This window comes from Micropterus dolomieu, unplaced genomic scaffold (genome assembly GCF_021292245.1).
Source record: "Micropterus dolomieu isolate WLL.071019.BEF.003 ecotype Adirondacks unplaced genomic scaffold, ASM2129224v1 contig_13356, whole genome shotgun sequence".
Lineage (NCBI taxonomy): Eukaryota > Metazoa > Chordata > Actinopteri > Centrarchiformes > Centrarchidae > Micropterus > Micropterus dolomieu.
In genome coordinates this window covers 12,357-39,247 of record NW_025742342.1, presented here as the reverse complement: position 1 = coordinate 39,247, position 26,891 = coordinate 12,357, and the positions used below count along the sequence as shown (strand labels likewise).

The window sequence follows — 26,891 nt, the reverse complement described above, 5'->3', positions numbered from 1 at the left end:
GACCGAGTTAATGCTGCTGATAATAGGCCTGAGTGGGGCTCCTTCTTTGTGTATCTTGGGTAGTCCATAGAAACATGGAATGGCTTCTCCGGGATACAAATGGTACGCTTTGTTTTACTTTTACACCACAACACTTTCCCACATCCACACCTACATTACTGATGTTGCAGACTGCCACATCCCTTACTTAAAATGTTATGTTATTTCAGATTATTTTGTGTTAATACCAGGTGTTTATTTTATCAACATTGTGTCTTTTCCACTTTTGCCATGGTCTTTGAGCCAGGTCATGACGGTATAGATGGAGCCACTGGTGGAGCTGGAAGACTTCAGAGGTGAAGTCACAACGTCTTCATTGAAGTAGCAGCACGTTGTCATTAATATTAATGAGAGCTCTTTTTCACTTTTTGTATTTTACAGTTTTTAACCTCCATCCTGTTGGGTTCATGTGTTTGGAGTTTCCATTTTTTAAACCACTACTGTCTAAACCTTTTTCAGCTCTGAAGAGATTATTAAACACTGAAAGATTTCAAGCAGGAACATTGTCTTCTAAAGTTACATAATTTATTCTTTATTCAGATTGAGTCGCTGCAGTTTGTCAGAGATCAGCTGTGCTTCTCTGGCCTCAGCTCTGAAGTCCAACCCCTCCCATCTGAGAGAGCTGGATCTGGGAGGAAATGAGCTGCAGGATTCAGGAGTGAAGCTGCTGTGTGGTTTTCTGGAGAGTCCAGACTGCAGACTGGAGACTCTGAGGTCAGTTCACTGACTCTCTGTTACTATTGTAGATCTGATATGTTTAATTAACAATTGAACTTAAGTTATGTTCATACATAACTTACATCCATTTATGTTTCTTGTACTAAATTTAGTCTGCAGTCACAAAAGGCTTGTGTGTCTTAAAGAAACTGGAGAAGATTTACGCTGTTAGTTGTTAAAGTAAATTATTGTTTATTATTTTTGGTAAATGGTCACATCTGTATACAGAAGATCAACTGAACTAATATTTGTTATGAATTGAGCAAGTTTTCTGCTGAAGTAGAAATATTTGTTTGGTTTCTGTCGATTTCAATGTGTTTTCACAAATGTCTGATCATTGATATTGATCCTTAAGAACACACAAGAACACACACACACAGATCAAAACATATTTCCAAATGCAGCTATTTGAAGGATCAATATAGTTTTTCCTCCTCTAATTCCAGACTGGCCTGAGATCAGCAGCATCTTACTAATCTGTGTTGACATGAATAGGTGTATGAATATTGTGCTGACATTTGGATGATGTCTGTAGAAGGCTGACATTATGATGAAAGGGGTGGTGATGGCGCAATGGATAAGACACATGCCTTTGTTGTGAGAGACCCAGGTTCAATCCACCACTGTGAGACATCCACCATTGTGTCCCTGAGCAAGACACTTAACTCCTAGTTGCTCCAGTGGCGTGCGACCTCTGACATGTATAGCAATTGTAAGTCGCTTTGGATAAAAGCATCAGCTAAATGAATAAATGTAATGTAATGATCCACAACAACACAAAGTCACTCTACTCATTTTAGAGAAAAGCTCATTGATTAGGACATAGTAATGTTGAGCTACACATTTAAAACCTGAACACATCTGATTGGATCATTAAATTGATTTTTATCACCATAATTTATTCTTTATTCAGATTGTGGCGCTGCAGTTTGTCAGAGATCAGCTGTGCTACTCTGGCCTCAGTTCTGAAGTCCAACCCCTCCCTTCTGAGAGAGGTGGATCTGAGTCTCAACAAGCTGCAGGATTCAGGAGTGAAGCTGCTGTGTGTATTTCTGGAGAGTCCACACTGTAGACTGGAGACTCTGAGGTCAGACACCATTTTTTACTTCTCTGCTAAGATTAATATGATGTGAAAGTTGTGGTTACACTAAACTGCAGACATTAGACTGATATTATACTGATTCTCACGGAGTACCTTAATGCTAAAGTCTATTTTCTTCTTCAGTGGTTAAGTCCATTGACTGCGGCAGAGCAATGTTGAGCTCCACCTTTAAAACCTTAATATAACAAGAAAAATCTACACTGGATAATTCACTCTGCACCTCTTAAACTCCTGATGTACAGTATATGTTAAATTTCATCTTCCCTTAAATGTTCTCCTCTTCATTAAAAACACTCTGTGAGACAGTAACAAACATAATATCGAGATTCTGATTGTTCCAACACCTTTATGAGGGTATGAAATAATCAAACACAAAATACAATGATTTTTATGGCTGCTGTTCATCATTTTCTTCCCATTTCCGCAAAATTCATCCTGACATATTTGGCATCTTTGGAAACTTCGGGATCTTGAGTCAAATCTTAAATCAGTTTCTGTGGGTTTTATTTGTGTTTGGCTGCACAACATGAGTTTGTATAGATGGAGCCACTGGTGGAGCTGCAGAGTTTAAGAGGTGAAGTCACTACGTCTTTATTGAAGCAGCAGCATTTTGTCATTGAGGGCTCAACATCAATTATTTTAGGCACTTGTCCTTTGGACAAGTAAATTTACTTGTCCTTTGGACAAGTAAATTTACTTTTTATAAATAAATTTACTTTTTAGTTGTCCAAGCACAAAAAATCACTTGTCTGGATAGAAATGTCATTTTACAGTAATTAACTTTTTTCGTTTTGTTGTTGTCATTTTTCAGCATTGCCCCCTGTGAATTTATTAAACCACATGTTGCGGTGAAATTGATCTTGGCTTTCACTCATTTATTCAGGAAACAATATTCTTTGAGATACGTGGGAAGAGAGTAAATATGGGTGGATCACAGAGTCCTGTTGGGCTTTATGCGTGACACACAGGTTTCCCTTTATATGTAGGCTTAACCACTTCATTCACCAACTGTGTTAGACCTATGCACTCTCTTCATCAGCCCTCCCTCCAGTGGCACCACTGTATATGGTCCCCTGCACCTCAACAACTTTATATACCAGGCATCCTGGTTCTTATCCCTCCCTGGTGGACGATGGCGGAGGTACACCAATTGTCAGTACACCTTCTCCATCTGTAGTGCTACTCTTTCCACCGCCTTCCACTCCACACACTCCTTGCTCTGGCGTGTGCATCCTGAAGGCACTCCTGGTTTACAGCTAACCACTCAGGCTTGTCATCTTTCACCTTCCCTTGGCATTAAGATTGCGTCAGTGGGGAGGTGTGGATGAACGCCGAACAGCAGGTAGTTGGGTGAATACCCTGTAGTGGAGTGTGGTGTCCTCAATCACACCATACAAGAGGGTCAGATACAGCCAGTTGCACAACCCATCGCTGCTGAATAGCCCGTAAGTTAGCAGTAGAGAGGTGACACGGGGTTATCTGTGATGATGGTAAACTTGGACCCAAGTAGGTAACTCCTGAACTTTTCTGTGACCGCCCACTATATTGCAAGAAGCTAAAGCTTCATGCTGCTGTAGTTCTAATCATCACCACAGCGGGTATAATCAACGCCTCTGTCAGACCAACCAGTACAATAAAAAGTGACGCAACTCACCTATGAAGCCTCATTGTAATCCACTGATGGATTATATTCCAACAAAAATGGTTTTATGTTATGTTGTCAAAGGTCCAGATGATCCAATCCAGTAAACATTTAGTCCAAAACACATTATTCCATCAATAAATCCCCAGGGACTGCGGCGGCATCGTTTCATATTTGCCGGCAGACGTGGCTTGTATGTCGTCATAACCGTAATAACTCTGATTTGAATGAACTACGATCTCTTGTATTCAAATTAGCTGCTGAACTCTTAACCTTTCGAGTGACACCAAATGCGACCCAATAGGAGCTCACATGTCCCCTTCAGTCTACAATAGCCAACGAGAGGAGGAAGGGCCAGCCCCTATTATTTCGTGGGTAGGCCGAGCCAATTGCAAGTAATAATGGCAATGACTGGGACTTCATGTAGCCACTACAATTCTGAAAATAACGATATCCAGCTTTAAGTAGGAGGTTCATGATCTACCAGCAAAAAAACACATCTGCGTCAAGCTACCGGCTAATACGGAGCGATGCAGCAGCAGCCACTTGCCGCTAAGGGGCTGTGCTGTTTCAGAAAAAATACGCTAAGACATACCCTTAGAATTTTTTCATGGGATTGGTATAAAATTTAAACTTGGACTATGTAAGGCTTTATGCTATGGGCCTACAGTGTTTTCCAGCTAATAAGTCCCAGCTATAGTTGTCTGCATGCATTTGTTAGCAAGCATTTTCAAGTGGAAACGAAAAATATTAGTTTTAGTATGTTTAATCTTATATTAATCAATTCCAGTAGCACCAGAAGCCTAGGCATGGCAGGAGACTGACTTCCTGGCTTGCGTGATGTAGTGCACTGTCTAGCCATATGTCCCTCCCCTTCACCTAGGTTGGATTTTAGGCCTAGCAGCCTTACTACCCCCGTCTGAGCGGGCATTTTGTATAGTGAGTTATCTGACTGCATTGGTTAGTTCGCCAATAGGTCTACCTTGCTGTGTAATTATCTTCACTACTTCTTGCAGAATCACTGTCAAGTCAGCCTGTATGCTATCGGTCAAATTAGCTTTTTCTGAAACTTCATCACTGACTAGGTTTTGGTTTCTTGCAACATTATAATTGTGGGGACAGTCCTCAGGAGTCCACATTATGGCCTCTTCCCTTACATCAAATAGGTTAAAGTCTGGCTTGGCTTCTCTCTAATTAGTCTGCTCAACTCGCAGTGAAGGGTGGAGTCACTCACCCCCTCAATGAACTGGTCTCTGAGTGCTAACTGTGCGTCATACAGCATTAGGGGACTGTTGGACATTACTGTATCATGTTTTTTACTCGGTTCCAAAATCTGTGACTGCAGCGCCACCAAAGGGTTACATCCATCTTCGTGTAAAAAGCAGCTGGGTTGTCTCCATCACGCCTGGTGCCGGCCCAGGGAGCAGCTGCTGCCCCCTCGTCCTCATCAGACATCCTGAAATGTCTCTTACAGTGTCTTTATTGCAGCAAAATAACAGTCACCACTCTATACAATTCTCTTCCGTCCAACAGTCTAAACGCTCCAACATCGGCGGTCTCCTCCTTAGTCCGCGATGATGAAGCAGAACCCCTCTCCTCCGAAGCCTCAGACGTTGCTCCAGGAACCTCCCACGACGGTTGTCTCTGCCTCTGGTACCAGATCTGGATCTTTATTCACCACTAATGTTGTCTACATACTATCCCTAACCAACTAAAACCTCAACATTTAACATTCCCAATCCCACTTCTGACACCAAAATGTGTGGCCAGGCCAGGAATGAAGAGGTCAAACACACAATAAATTTTATGGGTTTTTATTCCCTGACTGGACTGTAAAATCGAGGATTTTGAGGCAGTTGGAGGTTATACAAAACACGGGAATTACTCACTTAATCACTTGTCATTTACTTATTGCATCTGATCATAACTATTTGATTTAACAGTACACTATATTACCCCTTAACCATACACTCTGGTAGACAACAAACAACAAGTCTAAAAAACATCAAAGTCTAGAAAACAGGCCGGTCTATACACTCCAAAATCTAGACAACAGTAGTGGCGTTTTCTAATTAGAGAAAATAAAAAAACATATACATTCACTTAGCCACACAATGCACAAGTTCATAAAGTCAAGGTAAAATACGTAAATTTACCAGAAAACATAAAATACATCCAAACAAAAAATACAATTTGCCCAACCGTTTGTACAGAAACTCAGAATTAATACTTTATGGATGAAATCAGTAACCGTCTTCTAATGTGCAGTGTGCGCCCCTAGGACATGCGCACGCGCACACACACACACACACACCAGGAACTCCACAGTGTATCTCCCCTCTAAGTCAGCAGAAAAGTACAAAATACACATTGTTTGTTTACAGCATTATTATACACATACAACACATACACATAGTGTGATTTTGTTTGTAAATACACGTTGTTGTCACTCACGCTGTTGCCGCTGGTCAGAGTCTCTGTCTTGACCCCCTATCAAAGCCATACCAGCACAATGGGCTCCAGTTTGGAGCCCCTGCCTGTAATGGCATTTTTCCATTACCAGTACCAGCTCAACTCGCTTCGACTCAACTTGACTCAGTTTGGCTGTCCTCCGTTTTCCATTCCAGAGATAGTACCCCTCAATGTAGCTGGTCATCATAGCGACGCCACACACAACTGCCGCGACGTAATGTTCAATGCGACACACACACACCAGCACACAACACCTCTGTCCGGCACGCGCAATGATGATGCAGTGAATAGTGACTATTCTCTCTGACCAATCCGTAGTCTGCAGTGTTTCACGTCACATTTTAGTGTTGCCTCAGCTCGCTTGGAACCTCGACTGAGGTGATACGAAAAAAAGTATCTGGAAGCAGTTACAAGTACAACCTTTACACAATGGAAAACCAAACAAAGGCGAGTCGAGGCGAGTCGTACTGTGCAGTGGAAAACGGGCCTAAGTGTCCACACACTTCGCATCATGACCTTAAGGAGGAGATCCGTCGGCTCTCAGATGAACTGCAGAGGAAGGCCTCGCTGCTGACCAGCTTCTCGGCCTGTCTGCCACTCATTTCCAGCTTCATGATAGAGCACTCAAAAAACAGCTGAGATGTGTGGGTAAAGCGGAAGATTTTGGAGCCCCCTATCAACTGTTCATTAATTTGAACAATACCGGTGCTTTGGTGTTCTCTGTCGTCCATTCTTTATTAGCTGAGGACACACGACTGCTCTGGCGATACTTTGGATATTTATATGTCCCTTTCTGAGTTTAAATCTGTTTAACAACCTCGAGCTAAGGGAGCTAACAACAACCAAGCTAACTCCACCACCTCGGACAACGGCATCCTTGGCACTATTGCCTCGCTTCGAGCTGACATTATATCCGAGATGGCGACTCTGAAGAACGTAATTTGTACCTTGGTGGATACTAAAATAATCTGTGTATGGTTAGTTTTTCCATTATTTCATTCCAAATCCGATCTGTTCTGTTTTAAACCCATAACGGAAAATAAAGAAGCTGCATTTTGTTCTATCTTTGACCAGTGTTGTATACCTACAACCCGTTCTCAATCCCCGACTCGTCACATATGGCATGATCAAGGCCTATCAGAGTTTGTAATGCACTGGGGATTCCTATAGTGTCATAGGTCAACGCAGTGGGGGAAGCCCTGTAGCGTCAGTTTGCGTACAGGGTCACGGGGGGCTGGAGACAATCCCATCTTAAATTGGACTAAAGTACATCCTGGACAGGTCGCCTGTCCATCGCAGGCAGGGCCACACATAGACAGACAACCACTCACACTGACATTCACACCTCAGGACAATTTTAGAGACACCTATTAACCTAGCCTGCATATCTTTGGATGGTGGGAGGAAGCCGGAGCACCCGGAGAGAACCCACACAGACATGGGGAGAACATGCAAACTCCACACAGAAAGGCCTGGAACGACCGAATCCACGACCTTCTTGCTGTGAGGCGACAGTGGTAACCACCGCACCACCGCGCCGCCCAGCAGGTATATGATTAACAGAAAAGACTAAATGAGAACATGGTTGGGGTGAAAGGAGGGCCAGGACCTTTGAATCAGGAGACTTGTGTTCGTGTATCCTGTGAAACAAAAAGTAAACATTGGGCTAAATATTTTTACGGCCAGGGTACAACTTCCTCTCCTTCGCTCTGTACGCTCCAGCGCCCCTGCTCCGTTAGCCCTACTATGGGTTGTGTTGCCAGTGGAAACAGCGCACTGGACGGTCAGTGGTTGATCCCTCTGGGTGGATGAAGTCTGAGTTCCTGATTTTATACATGTTACTGCAACTGGAGGCTCTCAGCAGCGCCGTGCAACTTACTAAATTCTTCCATCTCACAAAGAAAATAAAGGTCGGATTTAAACAGTGTAGGTATTTTAATCCCTGTATGATTCGTTAATATACAGCTGTACTAACAACTATCACTAAACTAGAGAAATCTTAAAAACCGGAGGATTTTCAGGAAAGCGTTCCTGTTCCAGTTGCTAGTGAGTTACAAACTGAACGTTGAGCCAATAGCAGCCTCCGGTCCTGTTTTTCTAACTAAAAACCCACTTATGTTGATGTTCAAGCTCATCTTAATTACATTTAATCAGGCACCGCCATCGCCCAAGTGTATCTGCTGCAGGTTTATCAAGTGTAACACACAAAGCTACTCAAATCGGACTCATTAAATATCAAAATCAATATTTTTTTCCCCCTTACCCTTCTATATGCCTTTCCATTTTTATTCTCCACTGATGGCCACCCTGTCCCTAACTAATGTGCTTCTCTTTCATGTTGTCAATAGATGTACGTGACATGACAGTAGGCTATGTGAGTGGGTCAATTAATTGCATCAGCTGGAATGTGAAAGGCCTAAACTTTCCAATTAAGAGGAAGAAGGTACTCACTCACCTGAAGCAGCTCAACACTCAGATTGCGTTCCTCCAGGAAACGCACCTCTGCGACTTAGACCAGGCTAGACTTCACTGTGGGTGGGTGGGCCAGCTCTATTCTTGTCAGTAAGAACCTTCCATTCGCAGTCTCTAATGTGGATGCAGACACAATCGTTATGTAATAGTCACAGGACGGTTACACCATTGTCTGGTTATTTTAGCCAACATTTATGCCCCAAATACAGACAATGGATGCTTCTTTAAGGACTTTTTCTCGCATTTACCTGACATCAATACACACAGCCTGATCCTGGGTGGTGAATTCAACTGTGTCCTGTCCACCACTCTTGACCGCGGTTCGCTAAACCCTGTTCCACTTTCTAAATGTTCCTCTATTATAAACACATTCTTAAGCTCCTATGGTGTGTCGGATATTTGGCGCTTTTTAAATCCTACAGCTTGCGACTACTCTTTCTTTTCCCAAGTCCGTAAGACTTTCTCACGAATCGATTACTTCCTGCTTGATAACAGGTTACTCTCCTCAGTTCAAAGTTGCAGCTATCAGGCTATTGTAATTTCAGACCACGCCCCACATTCTTTAAAACTAATTTTACCAAATTGACCCATATCCTATCGACCGTGGCGCTTTAACTCCCTCTTACTCTCGGACGAAGCATTCATTGAGTATCTGTCTGGTCATATTGTTTCCTTCCTTGAAATGAACCGAACCCCAGACATATCCATAGCAACTCTATGGAAGATGTTGAAAGCCTTTATGAGACTTACTCTGCCTACACTCGAAAACGCAAAATGCAGTGAATGAATGTTTTACAGGATGAAATATTGGAAATTGATAGAACTTATGACGCTTCTCCTTCACTTGAACTATCTAAAAAACGTCAGCGATAGAATTTGAAACTCTGTCAACGGTTTAAGCAGAACACAGGGCTTAAAGTTCTCCGACGCTGTGCCGGAATTCCGGTATGGGGCGTTTTTGACAATATATATGTCTGTGGAAAATATTCTTGCGTAATTTTTTTAACTGTCGCGTGATATCTGTGTTCCTCTGCACAATTGGTGGCTCGGTGTCTCTGTCGGTGTATACACAAAAGAAAGGGGGCTGGTGCTTCCTGGCTACGTGGACTCTCATTGGCTATTGTAGGCTGTGAATGGGGCATTGAAGTTTCTATTGGGTCAATTAATGTGTCACTCAAAAGGTCAACGTGTAGTTTTGTGTTTACATGCTAACTGTAGTGAATGACGCAACAGCAGTCTGTGTGTATTTATTGATAAATAATAATGCGTTTTGGTCTAAATATTTTACTGGATTGGATCGTCTGGACCTTTGCCAACGTAACAAGGCCATTTTCGTCTGAATGTAATCCACCAGTGGACTACGGCTTCACAGATAAGTGGTGTAAATTTTGATAATAGGCATTGCTTGAAGTGGGCCATCGGTTAATTCTACATTTTACTCTTTCGTGTCCTGGGACTTTTCTTGCGTACCAGTGGGCTTAATGCAGCAGTCATCTGTTCCCATTCTCGCCAGTCTGCTAATCTCTAATAAAATTTTCTTCAGTAACAATATAACAAATGTTTAATAAATGTTTTATTTAATTTATTTGAATCATAAACAAATCAGCACTTAATTTTCCTATTAAGATATTTATTTTTTTGAGGGGAAAAGGGACTGAAAAAAAGATTCTTCCAGTTCTGGAGAACTGAAGAAGTCCTTTGGATAAGGGACGAAACGTCTTCCAGTAGCTTCTACCAAGTCCAGTTGCCCTTCATTTTAAACTTCGTTGAATAACTATGACCTGGATGACTGAGAATCTTCATAGACATGTTACTAAGTTTATGTATCCAGTGATTGCTGTCCTATGGGATCCATCCACCGGTCATCAGCCCTCCTGCTCAACCCCAAACCAAGGGTCAAAGTGGGCTGAGGTGGTAATCAGGGGCCGCAAGAAAAGCGCAGAAAGGTCTGACTCCCTCCCATTCTTGAACCTCTCCAATCGCTATGCTCCATTGGCTGTTTCCAATCTGGTTCACCCAGCTAATCCCCCTGTGCACACTCTTTTTAAGAGGAAGAGGACAGAGGTCACAGGAGTAGGAGTAGAAAAAACTTAGCAGGATGAGCTTGTAAGTTGTATGGATACTAGACAAACTAAATACTAAAATTCACATACTACTTCTGTGTTCACAAACATTTGTTGCTTTTATGTGAGATGAAGGGACCACAGAACGGGGGAGAATCGGGGCCAAGTGAGACACATGTAATGGAAATATCACAGACCGCTCACAAGTTTTAGTAACATTAGGAGAACTTAATACATTTTTGCAGCTGCTTAATGATTATAGTCCATGACTGTGCACCCAAGCCTTTATATTGTGACAACCTTCTATCAGCAATAGGTTTCATCACCGGTGTAAAACCCCAGAAATGGCAATTTTGATTCGACACACACACTGATTCGTTAACGGATGGCGCCACAATTAAACAGACTGCAAAAATTAAGGTAGTTAAAGCCCTTGCGTTTTTCATCCGTGACTTTCAGCCAAATCCTGTACACTTCACCTTCGGATCATCATTCTATTACATTTGCTGTGCAAAGTTGTTTGTGGAAGCCGGTGAAACATTCGTAACCAAGCAGCAAAAACCCGACTGGATTTTTGACTGACTGACTGACTGGACTATCAAACTCTTTTTCTTTTCTATGACGTTTTGTTTTGTGCCTGAGAAACTGAACCAGCTTTATTTTTGCCTGCTATTAGCACTGGACTGAATTTATTTTTGTTTTTAATGAAATGGACTGCAACTAATTTGTGTTTTTGAGATTGTTTGGTTTAAGTGTGCAGAAAACCCAAAGTGGAATTTTGAGTTGGAAAATCTTTAAGTACACCAATATTTTGTTTTTCACTAAGCTTTTAAATTTGTGGTGTTTCTTCCTTTTATGGTCATTCAGTGGGAGCATGTACATTCTTTTGAGATGTACATCCTTTGTGACATTTGATTTAAATAACTTTGAAACAAATGTATTTATTCTTTATTCAGATTGTGGGACTGCACTTTGTCAGAGATCAGCTGTGCTTCTCTGGCCTCATCTGCTCTGAAGTCCAACCCCTCCCATCTGAGTGAGCTGGACCTGAGTGACAACAAGCTGCAGGATTCAGGAGTGAAGCTGCTGTGTGATTTTCTGGAGAGTCCACACTGTAGACTGGAGACTCTGAGGTCAGACACCATTTTTTACTTCTGTGCTGAGATTAATATGATGTGAAAGTTGTGGTGACACAAACAACTGCAGACATAAGTCTGATATTATACTGATCCACACTGAGTATCTTAATGCTAAAGTCTATTTTCTTCTTCAGTGTTTTAGTCCATTTACTGTGGCAGAGCAATGTTGAGCTCCACATTTAAAAGCTTGATAGCACATGAAAAATCTACACTGGATAATTCACTGTGAACATCTGAAACTCAGTAGCGGCTGGTGAAAGTTTTTTTTGGTGGGGCTGTGCCATATTCAGTCCGTTTCAGTAACCATCCCAATACAATTTAATACAATTTCTCTTTGAAATAGTCAGAAATTATTTAATGCCCATATTAAAAAGTTGAGGCATTCTTACACAAAACCATAAACACCATATTGCACAAACAGTAACATTAGCAATGGAGTATTCATAATATTCAGATCCTTTACTTAAGTAAATGTACAATTACCTCACTGTAAAAATGCTGTTACAAGTAAAAGTAATGCATTTAAAATATTACTTAAGTATGTAAGAATATTCAGGAAAATGTATCTCAAGTATTAAAAGTAAAAGTATTCAAAGCAGAAAGAAAAATGTCTCCTGTGACTTTTATACTATATCATTAGATTATTATTACTCATGTTTTAATGTAGTTGCTTGAGGTTGAACTCTTTTGTAAGAGACTGTAATTAATGATTATTTTCATTATGCATAAATATGCTGATTAAAATTCTGTCAATTAACTAAATTACTTGTATAAACAGTTGGGTAGTTTAATTTTTAGCAAAACATATTTTATGAACTTCTTTTTTTGTGTGTAAAAATGTTACTTACTGTAAAGTCGCTAGTAACTAAAGCTGTCAGATAAATGTAGTGAAGTAAAAAAGTACAATATCTCCCTCTGAGATGTGGCGGAGTAGAAGTAGAAAGTGGCATGAAAACAAATTGAATTTGTACTGAAGTACAGTACTTGAGTAAATGTACAGTTCTCCACTGAAGCAAACACATCACTGAGACAAAATATTAAGAATTTATAGAGTGCCCGATATTGCTTGATTATGTCTTATGCTCTGGTCAACTATATACAAAGAAAAATGGGGTCAGTGGAGTGTGTGTGTGTGTGTGTGTGTGTTACATCTTATTTGTACAGGAATGTTTCCCGTCTGTCCTTCTGTGGCAAACCTCTCAATGACCCTATTATTGAATTCAGGAATGTTTCTGAAAAGTTTTTTCTCCAAGGAGAGCATAGCCAGAGCATTCAGGCGATCCTGTGTCGTGGTTTTCCTCAGGAAGGTCTTGATCCTCTTTAAAGTAGAGAAGCAGCTCTCAGATTCTGCTGTAGTCATGGGTGTGGTTAACAGGATCTTGAGAAGACTGACAGTCTCCAGGTTGTTCTCCATGAAAAACTGGAACAGAGCAGAACCACTGCAAGCCTTGAACTCATTGTTCTCATAGATCAGGGATAGTTCTGTTTTTAGCTTGGTCTTGTTCAACACGGGGTAGGCCTCCACTGTGGTTTCCAATGCTGAATCTGGGAATTTTATGGTGTGTTCCGGGAACAAGTCTCCTTGCAACAGAGTGGCACAGATGAGGTGCTTGGTGAAAGAGAACCGCACCTTGGCATGACTCAAAACGGTATCGCATACCTATGAAATTATACATATTTTATTAAAAACAGGGTAGTAAACATAGTAAACAGTATAATGTAATATGCTGCATTGAAATTATTTCTTAAGTAAATCTAGGTATAACTAGGAAAATTTACTCAAAGTGTTCAAAGCAGAAAAATGTCTTCTGTGACTGTTATACTATTATATATCATTAGATTACATGAAAATTGACTTAAATAATTAACAAAATAGTTGCCGAATAAAATTGTCAATTAACTAATGTACTTGTATAAACTGTTGGGTAGCTTAATTTATAACAAAACATTATATTTTTAAAACTTCATATGTTTTGTGTGTAACAAGCGTACTTTGTAAAGTAACTGAAACTGTCAGATAAATGGAGTACAAGATCTCTCTCTGAGATGTAGTGGAGTAAAAGTAGGAAGTGTCATGAAAAGAAAATTATCAAGTACAAATACCTCAAATTTGTACTTAAGTACAGTACTTGAGTAAATGTACTTAGTTACTGTCCACCACTGGTAATAACCACATCTTAACAGTAGTGTATGGAGTGATTATTGGGTCAGACTTAAAACTAAAAGTCTAAAACTAAAAGTCTAAATCGAAAACTAGTCGAGGTTGAAAATTTATTTGGTGTTTAGGATTGGGCATTTAGCCATTTAGGATTGGGGATTTAGTTGTGTATGCAAATGAGGAGGCGTGGCCAAATGCCTGCAGGGAGGGTCTGGAACAGCTGAGGCGCAGAGGCACTTTATGGACTGCAGGGGGAGCTCTGACTGCCAGCACACGGCAATGAAAGCAAGCAGAGGGAGGACTATAATCATAATACTATAACTAAAAGCGCACAGCTTTTTTGTGCATGTGGCCTCACACACAAAGTCAACAGTGAAAGGAGGGCCATCCATCTGACGAGAAAGCAGCGGACAGCATACAGCAGGTAAAATATGCTTACATTAGCAAGTTCGCAATATTAGGCTAACGGTTGCTGACATGCATGAGTTACGTTACTGGCGGTACATGCAGGTTTTTAAATGAGCTGTAGACATCAGTTTGTGACGCACTGGGGATCCCTTTGCCATCATAGTTTGATGTATTGGGGGAAGCCCTGTAGCGTCAGTTTTTGACGGTAAAGGCAGGTATATGATATTAAACAGAAGAGACTGAGTAAGGTGGTAGTTGGGGTGGATGGAGGGCCAGAACCTGGACTTTGAATATGTGACAAGTTGGGATTGAGAACGTGTTGAAAAATAAGGTGTAGAGGCTGTGTTTCTGGTGAACAGCACCATGCTGGGCAGGTGACAGGTGTGTGTTTACAGTGTTTGTATGCTCTGAAAAACATCGCAGCTATAAAGCCTCAGCCAGCGGACCTAGCATGGCACTATTACTACATACACATATGGATGTAACATTTAGGCCAAATAGACATCCGCTAATCAGAAACAGAGGACACTACCTGCATCACTGCCGATGTCATTTTAGCAGGGAGTGAATGGTGATTAATGTGATTGTCATCAGTGTTTTCCTAGTGTCTCCTTTTGTTCTTTCACTTCACTGTGTTTCGAGTGTTCCCGTCTGTCCCTATGTTTGTTATTGCCCCATACTTAGTCTCCTGGCTCCCGCTCAGCTGCATCTACACACATGCACTCACTGGGTGGGACCAACTCTGTATTATGTGAGGTTAATGGGTTCATAAGTTCATAACACAGGCACACCCTTACATATTGTTTAGGGTGTAGCAATGGGGTTTGGGGTTTTTTTGTGTCTTCATGTAGTTTTGTGATACTTTTGCTCCTTGGTATTGTTTATTAATGTATTGTGCTCCAGTTTCCTGTACACAAGCAGGGCATTGTTAAAAAGTAAGCATTAGATCCCACTTTTACCACAAGAGGGAGTATAGTGAGTATAGTGAGTTATGTTAGGAGCAGCCTCAACAAGGCAGTGCATTGTTGTAACGTGAGTCTGACCAGACCGTGCTGATAACAATGTACCGATCTGTTTCTGCATGTTGCAGGTAAGCAGACATAAAATATGAAAGGAACGTACGCATGTAAGTAGACTAAATAGTCATGGTAGACCGTTCAGGTAGGCCGTTAAGTTCCACTGAGCATGTTTTGGCACGAGTGAAGTTGTTGTTGTTAGCTATGTTAACCTAGAAGCTAAGCTAAATTAAGTTAACTGTTGCCAATGACATTAAGATCTTGTGGTGGTACATATAAGAAATTATGTTTGTAAAGCCTGTAACATGACAACATGCAGCTGTTGAAAACAGGAGCTACAGAACTAATCTGCATAAATGTAGGAGTTGTGCCAAATGTTTTGCTTTATTAGTATACTGTTAGTGAGTTATGTGAGCAGCCTCAACATGGCAGTGCATTTCTGTAACTTAACGTGAGTCTGAACTGACCATGCTGATAACAATCAGCAGTTTCAATCTGGACTGTGACATGAACCCTAACCTGGAAAGAGTCCGACTTACTGCCGAGTACTCGACACAGCTCTTGCTTTGGATCTACAGGGATTGGTTAACCCCAAGAAGGGACCCCCTCACCCCATACTCCCGCAGCACCTCCCACAGTATCTCCACGACCAGGACAAAAACAAGCATTGTTCCTCTTCAATCCAAGGTTCGACTATCGGCCGAACCCTCCTTTCCAGCACCTTGGAGTAGACCAGGGAGGCTGAGAAATGTGATACCCCTGTAATTGGCATACACTCTCTGGTCCCCCTTTTTGAACAGGGGAACCACCACCCCAGTCTGCCACTCCTTGGGCTCTGTACTGTTCCACGCAATGTTAAAGAGACGTGTGATCCAAGACGGCCCCTCCACACCGAAAGCTTTTAGCATTTCTGGGCGGATCTCATCAATCCCTGGGGCTTTGCCACTGTGGAGTTGTTTGACTACCTCAGTGACTTCCACCAGGGAAATTGACGAGAATCCCCCATCAGCCACCAGCTCTGCCTCTACTAGAGAGGGCGTGTCAGTCGGATTTAGGAGTTCCTCAAAGTGTTCCTTCCTCCGCCCAATTACCTCCTCAGTTGAGGTCAGTCCCATCCTTACTGTACACAGCATGGATAGTTCCCCGCCTCCCCGTCCTGAGGTGGCGGACAGTTCTCCAGAAGCACTTTGGTGCCGACTGAAAGTCCTTCTCCATGTCTTCTCCGAACTTCTCCCACACCCGCTGCTTTGCATCTGCCACAGCAGAGGCTGCAGCCCTGTCGGGCCTGTCGGTTCTTGCAACCGCCTCCGGAGTCCTCCAAGACAACAAATCCCGGAAAGCCTCCTCCTTCAGTCGGACGGCTTCCCTGACCACCGGTGTCCAACACGGTGTTCAAGGGTTACCACCCCTTTAGGCACCTAAGACCTTTAGACTACAGCCTCCCACTGCGGCTACAGCAATAGAAGCTTTGAACATTGCCCACTCAGGTTCAATGTCCCCAACCTCCACAGGGATGCCGGAGTGTGTAGAAGATCTAGCGGACAGGGGCCTCCTCCAGACATTCGCGGTTCACCCGCGCTACCCGTTTGGACTTACCAGGTCTGTCCAGAGTCTTCCCCCACCCCTTGACCCCCTATATGCATAATATAATGAGCAAAATAAAACAAGGTAATTATAGATCATATAGAAACTCTGCAATATAAAATACAAGCCTTTAATGAAGTGTAAATTATGTTTAAGTGACTGTTGGACGATCAAAGTTACCAGAGTCTCTGCTGGTCTGGAAACATCATAGGAGGTCATCCTTGTGCTCATACAGTGTTACCAGCATGACTTTGGAAGTTCCACCTTGTCGTCGAAGTTCCTGGAAGTCTGTGTGCCACCACTTGATCAAGCACAGTTGTCCGCTTGATTGACTGGGAGAAGAATTCTGCAAATCCACCAAGGTCTGAAAAAAATGTACTGATGCTGGGGATGTGTGATGTTGCCTGCTTCATGATGAGGTTCAACTAATGTGCATAGCAGTGGACATAGTGTGAGCAGAGGACGCCGATTGGCTAAATTTATGGTGATATGTGCACATCTTGTGTCAGCTATTGGCTGCTCTGCTGTACTGCCTGGGCGATGTCTCTATCGCCCAGTGGATAGGCAGGAAGCTAATTTCCCCCCCTAACATAATTATTTATATTTTATATATTACACGTTACTGTGTATTTTAAACACACATATACTTACAATAATTAATTATTAGGGCTGGGCATGTTAAAGTGTTATTATTGCCTTAATGCATTAATTAATTAACAACAACAATTATTTTATGGCATGTTAACGCAGTTTTTTCTCCTATTATTTTAAAAGTCCGTTGCTCACTGTCTTTGAATGCATATACAGTCAAACCATGGGTCACTGGAGGGTTGGGATGTTAATCAGCCTGCAAATCACCCACCCAAACAAGCAGTAGAGGGAGGCTTCAGCAGACCATGCTGGATGCAGCGTGTGGGAGAAGTAGATAAACAAAAGCAAGACAAGCGATCAAATGCCATAGCGAAGTGCATAGCTACACACTGCATGCTGATTAGTATTGGGAAAGATGTCGGTCTTAGAAACGTTCTTAAAATCAAAACGTAGTCACGTTGCCCCACGGGGTTGCTCTTTCCTCAGGTGTACAGAAAGGGAGACAAGCACTCTGAAAGTAAACGGCAGGCGCTCTATAGAGAGTAACCATGGCAACGGTTTCTGTGCGCTACACAGCCTTAGCTTATTTAATTTAAGTTAAATTATTGGCTACATAACTTTACCTGATAGGCCTTCATCTAGTTTTGTGGGGATTATTATTATATTATTATTGTTTTTTTTTTGTTTTTTTTTAAGTATTATAAAAAAAAAAATCCAAAAAAACTTTCAACCAGGGAGGGCGGTGCCCTCTATTGGCCAGCCGCAGTTTATATTTAACATTTTGTCTTCCCCCTAAATGTCCTTCAATACATTAAACACACTCTGTCAGACAGTAATAAACATATTGAGAATCGGTTTGGTCCAACACCTTTTATCAAGCTATGCAGTGTTACTGACTGAAATAATCAAACACAAGATGGTATGATATTTTATTGCTGCACCACTCCATTAAGATGAGATATTGTCAATATTCTGTGCATCATTTTTCCCCCATTTCCCCAAAGTTCATCCTGACATTTTTCGCATCTTTGGGATCTTGAGTCAAATTTTAAATCCGTTTTTGTGGGTTTTTATTTGTGTTTGGCTGCACAACATGAGTTTGTATAGATGGAGTCACTGGTGGAGCTGCAGACTGTAAGAGGTGAAGTCACTACGTCTTTATTGAAGTAGCAACACATTCTCATTAATATTAATGAGAGCACTTTTTACCTTTTTGTATTTTACAGTTTGAACCTGCATCCTGTTGGGTTCAGGTGTTTGAAGTTTCCATTTTCTAAACTTATACATTCTAAACCTTCTTCAGCTCTGAACAGATTGTTAAACACTGAATGATTTCAAGCAGGAACATTGTCTTTACAGTTACATCATTTATTCTTTATTCAGATTGTGGGGCTGCAGTTTGTCAGAGATCAGCTGTGCTTCTCTGGCCTCAGCTTTTAAGTCCAACCCCTCCGATCTGAGAGAGCTGCAGCTGAGTAACAACAAGCTGCAGGATTCAGGAGTGAAGCTGCTGTGTGGTTTTCTGGAGAGTCCACACTGTAGACTGGAGACTCTGAGGTCAGACACCATTTTTTACTTCTCTGCTAAGATTAATATGATGTGAAAGTTGTGGTTACACTAAACTGCAGACATTAGACTGATATTATACTGATTCTCACGGAGTACCTTAATGCTAAAGTCTATTTTCTTCTATGATTTAGTCCATTGATTGTGGCAGAGCGATGTTGAGCTCCACATATAAAATCTAATATAACAAGAAAAATCTACACTGGATAACTTCACTCTGAACCTCTTAAACTCCTGATTTAGACGTAAATTTTGTCTTCTCCCTAAATTTCCTTCTTTATATTGAAGACAACCTGTCAGACAGTCATATACATTAATATTAAGGATCTCATTGTTCCAACACCTTTAAGAGGCTCCCCAGTGTTTATACTAACTGAAATATTCAAACACAAGATGCCATGATTTTTTTAATGGCTGCATAGTTTCATTAAGTTAAAATACTGGAGATATCCTGTGCATCATTTTCTTCACATTTCCCCCTAATCCATCCTGACATATTTGGCATCTTTGGAAACTTTGGGATCTTAATTCGAATCTTAAATCAGTTTCTGTGGGTTTTTATTTGTATTTGGCTGCACAACATGAGTTTGTATAGATGGAGCCACTGGTGGAGCTGCGGAGTTTAAGAGGTGAAGTCACTATGTCTACTATTTACTGAAGTAGCAGCACGTTGTCATTAATATTAATGAGAGCCCTTTTTACCGTTTTGTATTTTACCGTTTGAACCTGCATCCTGTTGGGTTCAGGTGTATTCTAAACCTTCTTCAGCTCTGAACAGATTATTTAACACTGAATGATTTCAAGCAGGAACATTGTCTTCTAAAGTTACATTATTTTTTATTTATTCAGATTGTGGGGCTGCAGTTTGTCAGAGATCAGCTGTGCTTCTCTGGCCTCAGCTCTGAAGTCCAACCCCTCCCATCTGAGAGAGCTGGAGCTGAGTGACAACAACCTGCAGGATTCAGATGTGAAGCTGCTGTCTGATCTTGTGGAGAGTCCACAATGTGGACTGGAGACTCTGAGGTCAGTAGAGGGTTGGAGTCAGTCCATGCTGGTTTCAGCAGTATTGTACTAAACACAGTTAATATCAAAGCAAGGATCTAGTAAACCCCAACCTTCTCAGCGGCTGCTTTCCTCAGTAAAACTGTGAGATGAGAATGGTGACAGGCTTCAGGATTTGACAGAAACACAGAGGGAGAGAGAGAACAGTCAGCCAATCAGATCAGCCAGAAGCCTGATCATGAGTTGATGTGAAGACAACTGTTGTTGTTGTGTTCATGTCTACAGGAAATGAAGCTGACAGCATCACAAGATGTATAGAGACAGTGGTCTTCATTCATCAAACTGTTGTACCATCAAATCTGATCTCAAAGTGTTTGTTCTCTCATTTCAACACTAAACCACTGATCAGTTCATCTTTGTCACAGCTCTGAGATCAGTCTGACTGAAGCCTGCAAATCATTGGCCCTTATTTCAGAGAACCATCATTACATTTAGTAACCATGTGGTCTTTCTAAGGGAGGTTAAAATCAACAACAACTTGACTGATAGGAAAACTCAGCTGGTAGGGAAACTTAACCTCTGTGGGGTCATTGTCAAGATGATCAATGTCATTGATTCCTTAGTGCTCCTGGCTGTTGTAACGACAGTCGTTGGCGTTTTAAGTTTCCTGGGAAGAGATGAAAGGACAACATTATAAGTGGAGGATAAGTTGTGTCGCAGACCTTCTCCCCTGTAAAGTGATGGTTTCTTGACCCGGGTGTAAATGGATTCCTTGACACCCCTTTCAAACAATTTGTCCGTCCATCCATCCATTTGTCCTTTCTGTCTAAAATGTGCACCTGGTGGTCCTCAAAAAAGGTGTAGGTAAACTTGACCTGAGGAGTTGGCCCTTCTGTGTTGAGCCATGCATTTGTGTAGTGTTTTTTTCGTTTTCCCCGATGTACAGGTCTGTGCATTCCTCACTGCATTGGACTGCATACGCTAGATTACTTTTCTTGTGTTTGGGTGTGCGGTCTTTGGTGTGGACCAGTATCTGTATTAGGACGATTTTCAACAAACACAACATCTCTGTGTTTTTTAAACCCAAGAATACGCTGAGTTTCTCTGATGCTCCAGACATGTATGGAATCACAATGTTGTTGCGTTTGACCTTCTTCTCCTCATGGCTTTAACTGCCCCCTTCAGGTGGTTCTTTTCCTTTTCTTTGGCTTGGGCACTTGTTCTCAGCTCGGTGGTGCAGGGTTCTGAGAACTCCTGGCTTATGCTCCAGTTGGTGGTGGGAATCAAAAATGGGTAGTGGTCTTTGTCTGTGGGTTTCCAGTATACACCAATACACCAATGTGCAGACTCCTGTTCTCTTCAATGTGTACAGCACAGTCCAGGAAGGCCAAACTGCTGTTGTTGTTGACATCTTCTCATGTGAATTTGATGTTATTGTCCATGGAGTTGATGTGTGGCTCATCACACATCTCCGCCCCTGTTGTTGTCTGGGACTGATCCAGTTACAACCAGTTGGTAATCTGAAAGTTTAAACTTTGCGATTACTTGACAGTCAGAAACGGAGTGGAGGGAGAGCTTTCTCTTTCACAAGCTATGCCGGTTGCTGTTAACATAGACTTCCTCCCATCAATGTGGGACAGTGGATTCAGACAGTGGGAACGTGATGGCCTTAGCACAATCAAAAAACTCTTTGAGGGCAGTGAATTGAAATCTTTTTATCAATTATAGAACCAATTTGCCTTTCCCTTGAAAGATATGTTTCAATACCTACAAATAAGGCACTACATCCAAAACCATATAAAATGGAATAAGATTAAAAGAGACCCAACAGGTATTGAACAATACATCATTATGGTAACTGAAAAACGTTTGCCAACTAGGAATCACATTTCACACATTTACAGATGTTAACAGCCGACATGGCTGATAACATCTGTAAATGTGAGAAACAATTGGGAGGTAGAACTAAATGTGGTCATTGAGGACCGGACGTGGGAAGACGTGTGCATGAACTGTCATAACGGTGTCAGCAGTAATTTATTGAAGGAGTTTGATTGAAGACGCCATCTGTAATTTCAACATTTCATAAAGATGTATCTCCATGTATCTACAAAAACACTCCACTCACTTTGAGGCTGCCGATGAGTTAAAAGAAATGATTTGTTTAATGTGACGTGAGCTCACGCTGAAAGATTTACTTAATAAATAGTGTTTCCATACTGTTTTTACAAGCAACGTATCACATCCACACGCTGGCACACAGCATTTGACTCAAGTAACATAAGGCAAAGAACATATGATAACAATATATGAAACTATGCACTCGTATTTGCTCGACTGACGCACTGAAAACGGCACCAATTTAAATGTAACTTGTCCTGCTGTTCACCTTATTTATGAGAATAAATTGTACTGTATGCAAGTATTAAGTATGATTCCCGATTAAACTGTACAACATATGAGGCGTTCTTTTGCAACAGGAGATACCTCAGTTTGTGTTTTTCCTAAATCATGGTTCTTTTTCTGTGCGCTGCAAATGATCTTAAATTATGTTTTTTTGGGGGAGTAAATTCAATCAAACTGGTGTTTGTTTATTCGGAAAGGCTTTCTTCTGTTTTGCTAATTAACTCCATATAATAAATTATATGAGGTTTTATTGGAAGTAATATTTAGGTTTTTTTTACACTGCAGTAGTCATATGAAACCATTTCATCCTTCTGCATTCTCACAACCTTTGCGTGGGAAGTGGTGTGTGCACGTTTCCAGCCCTGTTTTGTGGGTACGCACCCTTTATAAATGAGCCCCCAGGTCAGGGCTGAGCTTTTAGCAGCCGCGTCCTTACCTTGCCTCCATGGACAAGGAAGTCACCATCATAGAACAACTGAGTGAGAGAGATTTTTGTATTTTATTTATTTATTTATTTTATTTATTTGATAACTATATGAATAAAATTCACAACACACACACTTAGTATTGTATATGTATTTATTTATTGTTATTAAAACACACACACATTTATTGTTTTAACTATTTCATTTATTTAATGAACTGTGTGAATTGAATTGTTCTTTTGTATTATCTTAAGCTTTGGCAATATTGTTGTCTTTGACTCTGATTTATGACTTCTGCTGTCTGTCTTCTTCTCTCATCAGATGGAGGTGATCTCTGTCAGAGTGTAAGTGATCAGAAAGGTGGTGTTGAGAGAGGATCAGCTGTGTTCTGATGATCCAGAGAGGTTGAAGCAGCAGCATCAGCTTGTTTGTGGAGAGGCTCTGACTGGGCCTTGTTACTGGGAGGTAGAGTGGAAAGGAGAGCTTCATCCAGCAGTGACTGACAGAGGAATCACAACAGTGCTGCAGTCTGAAGTCCACTGTCAGACACAAAGTCAAGTCCACCATCATCCCTGTGTGTTCCTCTGGATGTGACAGAGTATCATCAGTGTATCTGGTGTATTTTTATTTATTTTCTTATATCTATTTTCTATATCTATTTATCTAAAATAATTATTTCTACCTCAAACAAAATTCTAGTATGAAAAATAGAACAATAATAAGGAACAATAAGGGTTAATGTAAAGTCAAATTAAATGCAGCTCTGAAAAGAATCAATTTTCTCAAAATGGAACATAACTACAGTGCCTGCAAGGTACAAAGACCAGGAACTGCTGGTTTAACTGAGACATACATTTAGCAATAGTGACACCTAGTGGCTCATACAGGCAACTGTCTTACATCTGTAATATTTTGCAGTCTTATAATCTTGCAGTGAGAGCTGTTGCTCTCACACTAATATTTGGCTATTTACACACTCTGCACTTTAATGTACTCCTCCTTTCCCATTGATGATTACATGTTGGACAAATGGTGAGTTTTGGTCGAGTCACAAAACAGGAAGTTGTTGTAACTTAAGTGTACATGCTACGCTATTTATTTCCCTAGAGGTATTTATTAATATATTTGGTGATTTACTCACTCCGCACTTTAACATGCTAACTTATTTATTTCCCTAGAGGTATTTATTAATATATTTTGCGATTTACACACACTGCACTTTAATGATCTCCTGCTAGATAATTATTAGTGTGAGAGCTGTGGCTTTCATTGGCGATTTACACATGCTTTACAGTCCCACCTTGAACACATCAATATGCCAACATTCACTCAGTCATAGCATAATGCTTCATGCTGTTGTTACTTCTGTGCTGTGATGAACCACATATTACAGGTTGGTCATCTCTACTTCAAAACTATCTCAGAAAAGTCACACATTGATGATGTTATGTTGTACAGCTTCTGAGTTTTCCTTCAACGGTGTATGCTTGGCAGTCAAGTACCATGCTTCGCCATGAAACAGGAAGTTGTTATAACATTGCTTCACATGTTTAAATCAGTACCAAACTTTATGTGATTGATAATGGTCCTGCTCCCAACACATCCACAAAATTCAGTTATAGTTATAGTGCCACCTACTGGCAACAGGAAGTAAGCCCTGTGTGACACGCATCATGCGATTAAGACATTTTCTCAATGTGTTTCACACATGATGTACTGGGGCGTAACGTATAATTACTGGGTGCTCCTTTGCGCACAGCTAGTGACTTTTATGTATTTTGCGCAGCTTCCAAAGTACGTGACAATTTAGAGCAACAATATCTGACGCACTTCACTTGCGAGTGCCCATCCAACGCTGATTGCTGCTTTAATATTTAACTGAATTAATCTGTGGCATGTGATTCTTTTACCTGTAGGTAGCACTAAAGGATTTTAAATTGCTGATGGAGCAGTACTTTGCAGCGGTAGCATTCACAGCTAACAGCTGACAGCTCTCACACGCATTTACTTTGGTAAATGCCCATTCTGGTTTCTTTCTCTCTTACATTTTTGTATGCATTTCTGCATCATTATGCAAATGAGAGGGGCTGTGTCTCAAGGGTCCAACTTCTCGATTATTTGTTGTTTAACGTCGGACTCCATAGGTCGACTCTACAAGCCTTGCTCCCCACAGTCACAACAGAGATCAGTGAACTGCGTTTATTACGTTTATCAACTCTATCATTAATGTGTGTACTCCTTTGGAGGTCTTTCTGTGATATATCCTTGCCCCCCTACTTTTTTGTTTTGTTTGTTTTCTTGCTGTATCCCCTCATTATATGTATATTTGTATCCATTATGTGCTGTATGTGTCTTTTGCATATTATTGTTATGATTCTTGTTATATGTATATGTATGTATTGATATTACCTTTCAACTAATAAAGATAAAAAAGCTGTATTTGACAACAACACTACTAGTCATGTCTTCCATCTTTATTTGTATGAATGCTTTGACCGACTGTTGTTTCATTTAGAACTGCGATTATATTCACAGGAAGTATAACTTGTTACATGCGTACGTTAAAATAAAAAAAACCACTTTATTCTTTGTTTTTGGACTGTCTTGAAAAACAAATAGGCCTAAATCATGATTTTTAGTTCAAAGGAGGTTTAGTTTATTATTGTGTGCTGGGATTTAGTTTGTCTTGCATATTTTGATTGTTTTAATTATCAACATCTTCTCATAAAAACAACTGAATAGGTTGATAGTTGATGTCTCCAAAACGACCTATACGTTTAATGACTTCCAAAACAACATACACTATATTGCCAAAAGTTTTGAGTGGAGTGCCTGTACATGCACATGAAGGTTAATGACATCCTATTCTTAATCCATAGGGTTTAATATGGAGTTGGCCCACCCTCTTCTGGGAAGGCTGTCTACAAGGTTTAGGCATGTGTTCATGGGAATTTAGACACTTCTTCTAGAAGTGCACTTGTGAGGTCAGGCGCAGATGTTCGGCACTGTTCTTGAGCTAATCCGAAGGCCCACACGACGTTTGGGCCTTTAGCTATTGACTCTGCAGGAAGTTGTGGAGTTCTGGCCACTGTGCGCCTCTGCATGCGCTTACCCCGCTCTGTGATTTTATGTGGCCTACCACTTCGTAGCGGAGTTTCTGTTGTTCACAATCGCTTCCACTTTGTTATAATACTACTAACAGTTGACCGTGGAATATTTAGTAGTGAGGAAATTTCACAAATGGACTTATTGCACAGGTGGCAACCTATCACGATAGCACGCTTGAATTCACTGAGCTCCTGAGAGCGACCCATTCTTTCAAAAATGTTTGTAGAAGCAGTCTGCATGCCTAGGTGCTTGATTTTATACATCTGTGGCCATGGAAGTGATTGGAACACCTGAATTCATTCTGTGGGTGTTGTCTGAGAATTACTTAGGTTGTCTATCAGATGCGGGAGGTGTCACTTGGCTTTATTTTTGTTGGCCAACTTTTGCATTGAACCTCAAACTGAGTAACATTATTTTTTTGTTAGTTTGCTGGGATATAGAAAAGGGTTTTGTTGAGAGATGGACTTTGTTAGACTTAAACTGAGATAAGGACTCATTAGCAGAATTGGTGGTTGAATTGTGGGTTTTGTATTGAGAGCTTACTGTAATGTTATAGACCAGGGGTATTAAAAATTTCCAGAAGCAAAGGTCCGGAACATCATAACGACTAACTTGCGTTATCATTCAGTGCCGTAACGTATAGTTGTATCAACATATGTTTTAAGTCAACAACAGAATGTCAAATCAAATAATATTTCAAGAAAATTTTCAGTCAGTTTTCACATCAAACTGGACGGACAATAAATAACTACTCTAATAATAAATTGTAAATTTAAGTAAACTAAAATAAAGTGCCAAATTTTTTGAAAAATGTAAAAAAGTAGCTTGAAGTGATGAAGTGTAGTCTTAACTAATTTTATAATAAACACTCAACACATCTTAACAAATGAACAGCTGTAATGCCTCCTCTTCGCTACCACTCCTACTTTCTCTTGTCCAGTGGGAAACGTGAGCTCTAGTTTGTCCTGCCAGCTAGGATTG

General features: G+C 40.9%; 1 protein-coding gene and 1 long non-coding RNA gene across 2 annotated transcripts; both read left to right on the top strand.

The window, feature by feature from the left end:
• The first annotated feature begins 301 nt into the window (after nt 1-301).
• On the top strand, nt 302-19,726 carry LOC123966402 (ribonuclease inhibitor-like). The gene is made up of 5 exons (XM_046042567.1): nt 302-335; nt 660-753; nt 1,670-1,843; nt 18,787-18,809; nt 19,716-19,726. The coding sequence occupies exons 1-5, from the start codon at nt 302-304 to the stop codon at nt 19,724-19,726; spliced, it is 336 nt and encodes a 111-aa protein (XP_045898523.1).
• A 108-nt stretch (nt 19,727-19,834) lies between these two features.
• LOC123966400 lies at nt 19,835-25,252 on the top strand. The gene is made up of 2 exons (XR_006823974.1): nt 19,835-19,992; nt 23,124-25,252. It is a non-coding gene; the product is annotated as an uncharacterized LOC123966400 (long non-coding RNA).
• Nucleotides 25,253-26,891: the final 1,639 nt, after the last annotated feature.

Excerpts from the sequence above, each read along its gene's own strand:
- LOC123966402 (XM_046042567.1), top strand. The coding sequence starts at position 302 with ATGGAGCCACTGGTGGAGCTGGAAGACTTCAGAG. Across the intron at positions 754-1,669 it reads TGCAGACTGGAGACTCTGAG|ATTGTGGCGCTGCAGTTTGT; the intron begins GTCAGTTCACTG and ends TTCTTTATTCAG. Across the intron at positions 1,844-18,786 it reads TGTAGACTGGAGACTCTGAG|ATTGTGGGGCTGCAGTTTGT; the intron begins GTCAGACACCAT and ends TTCTTTATTCAG.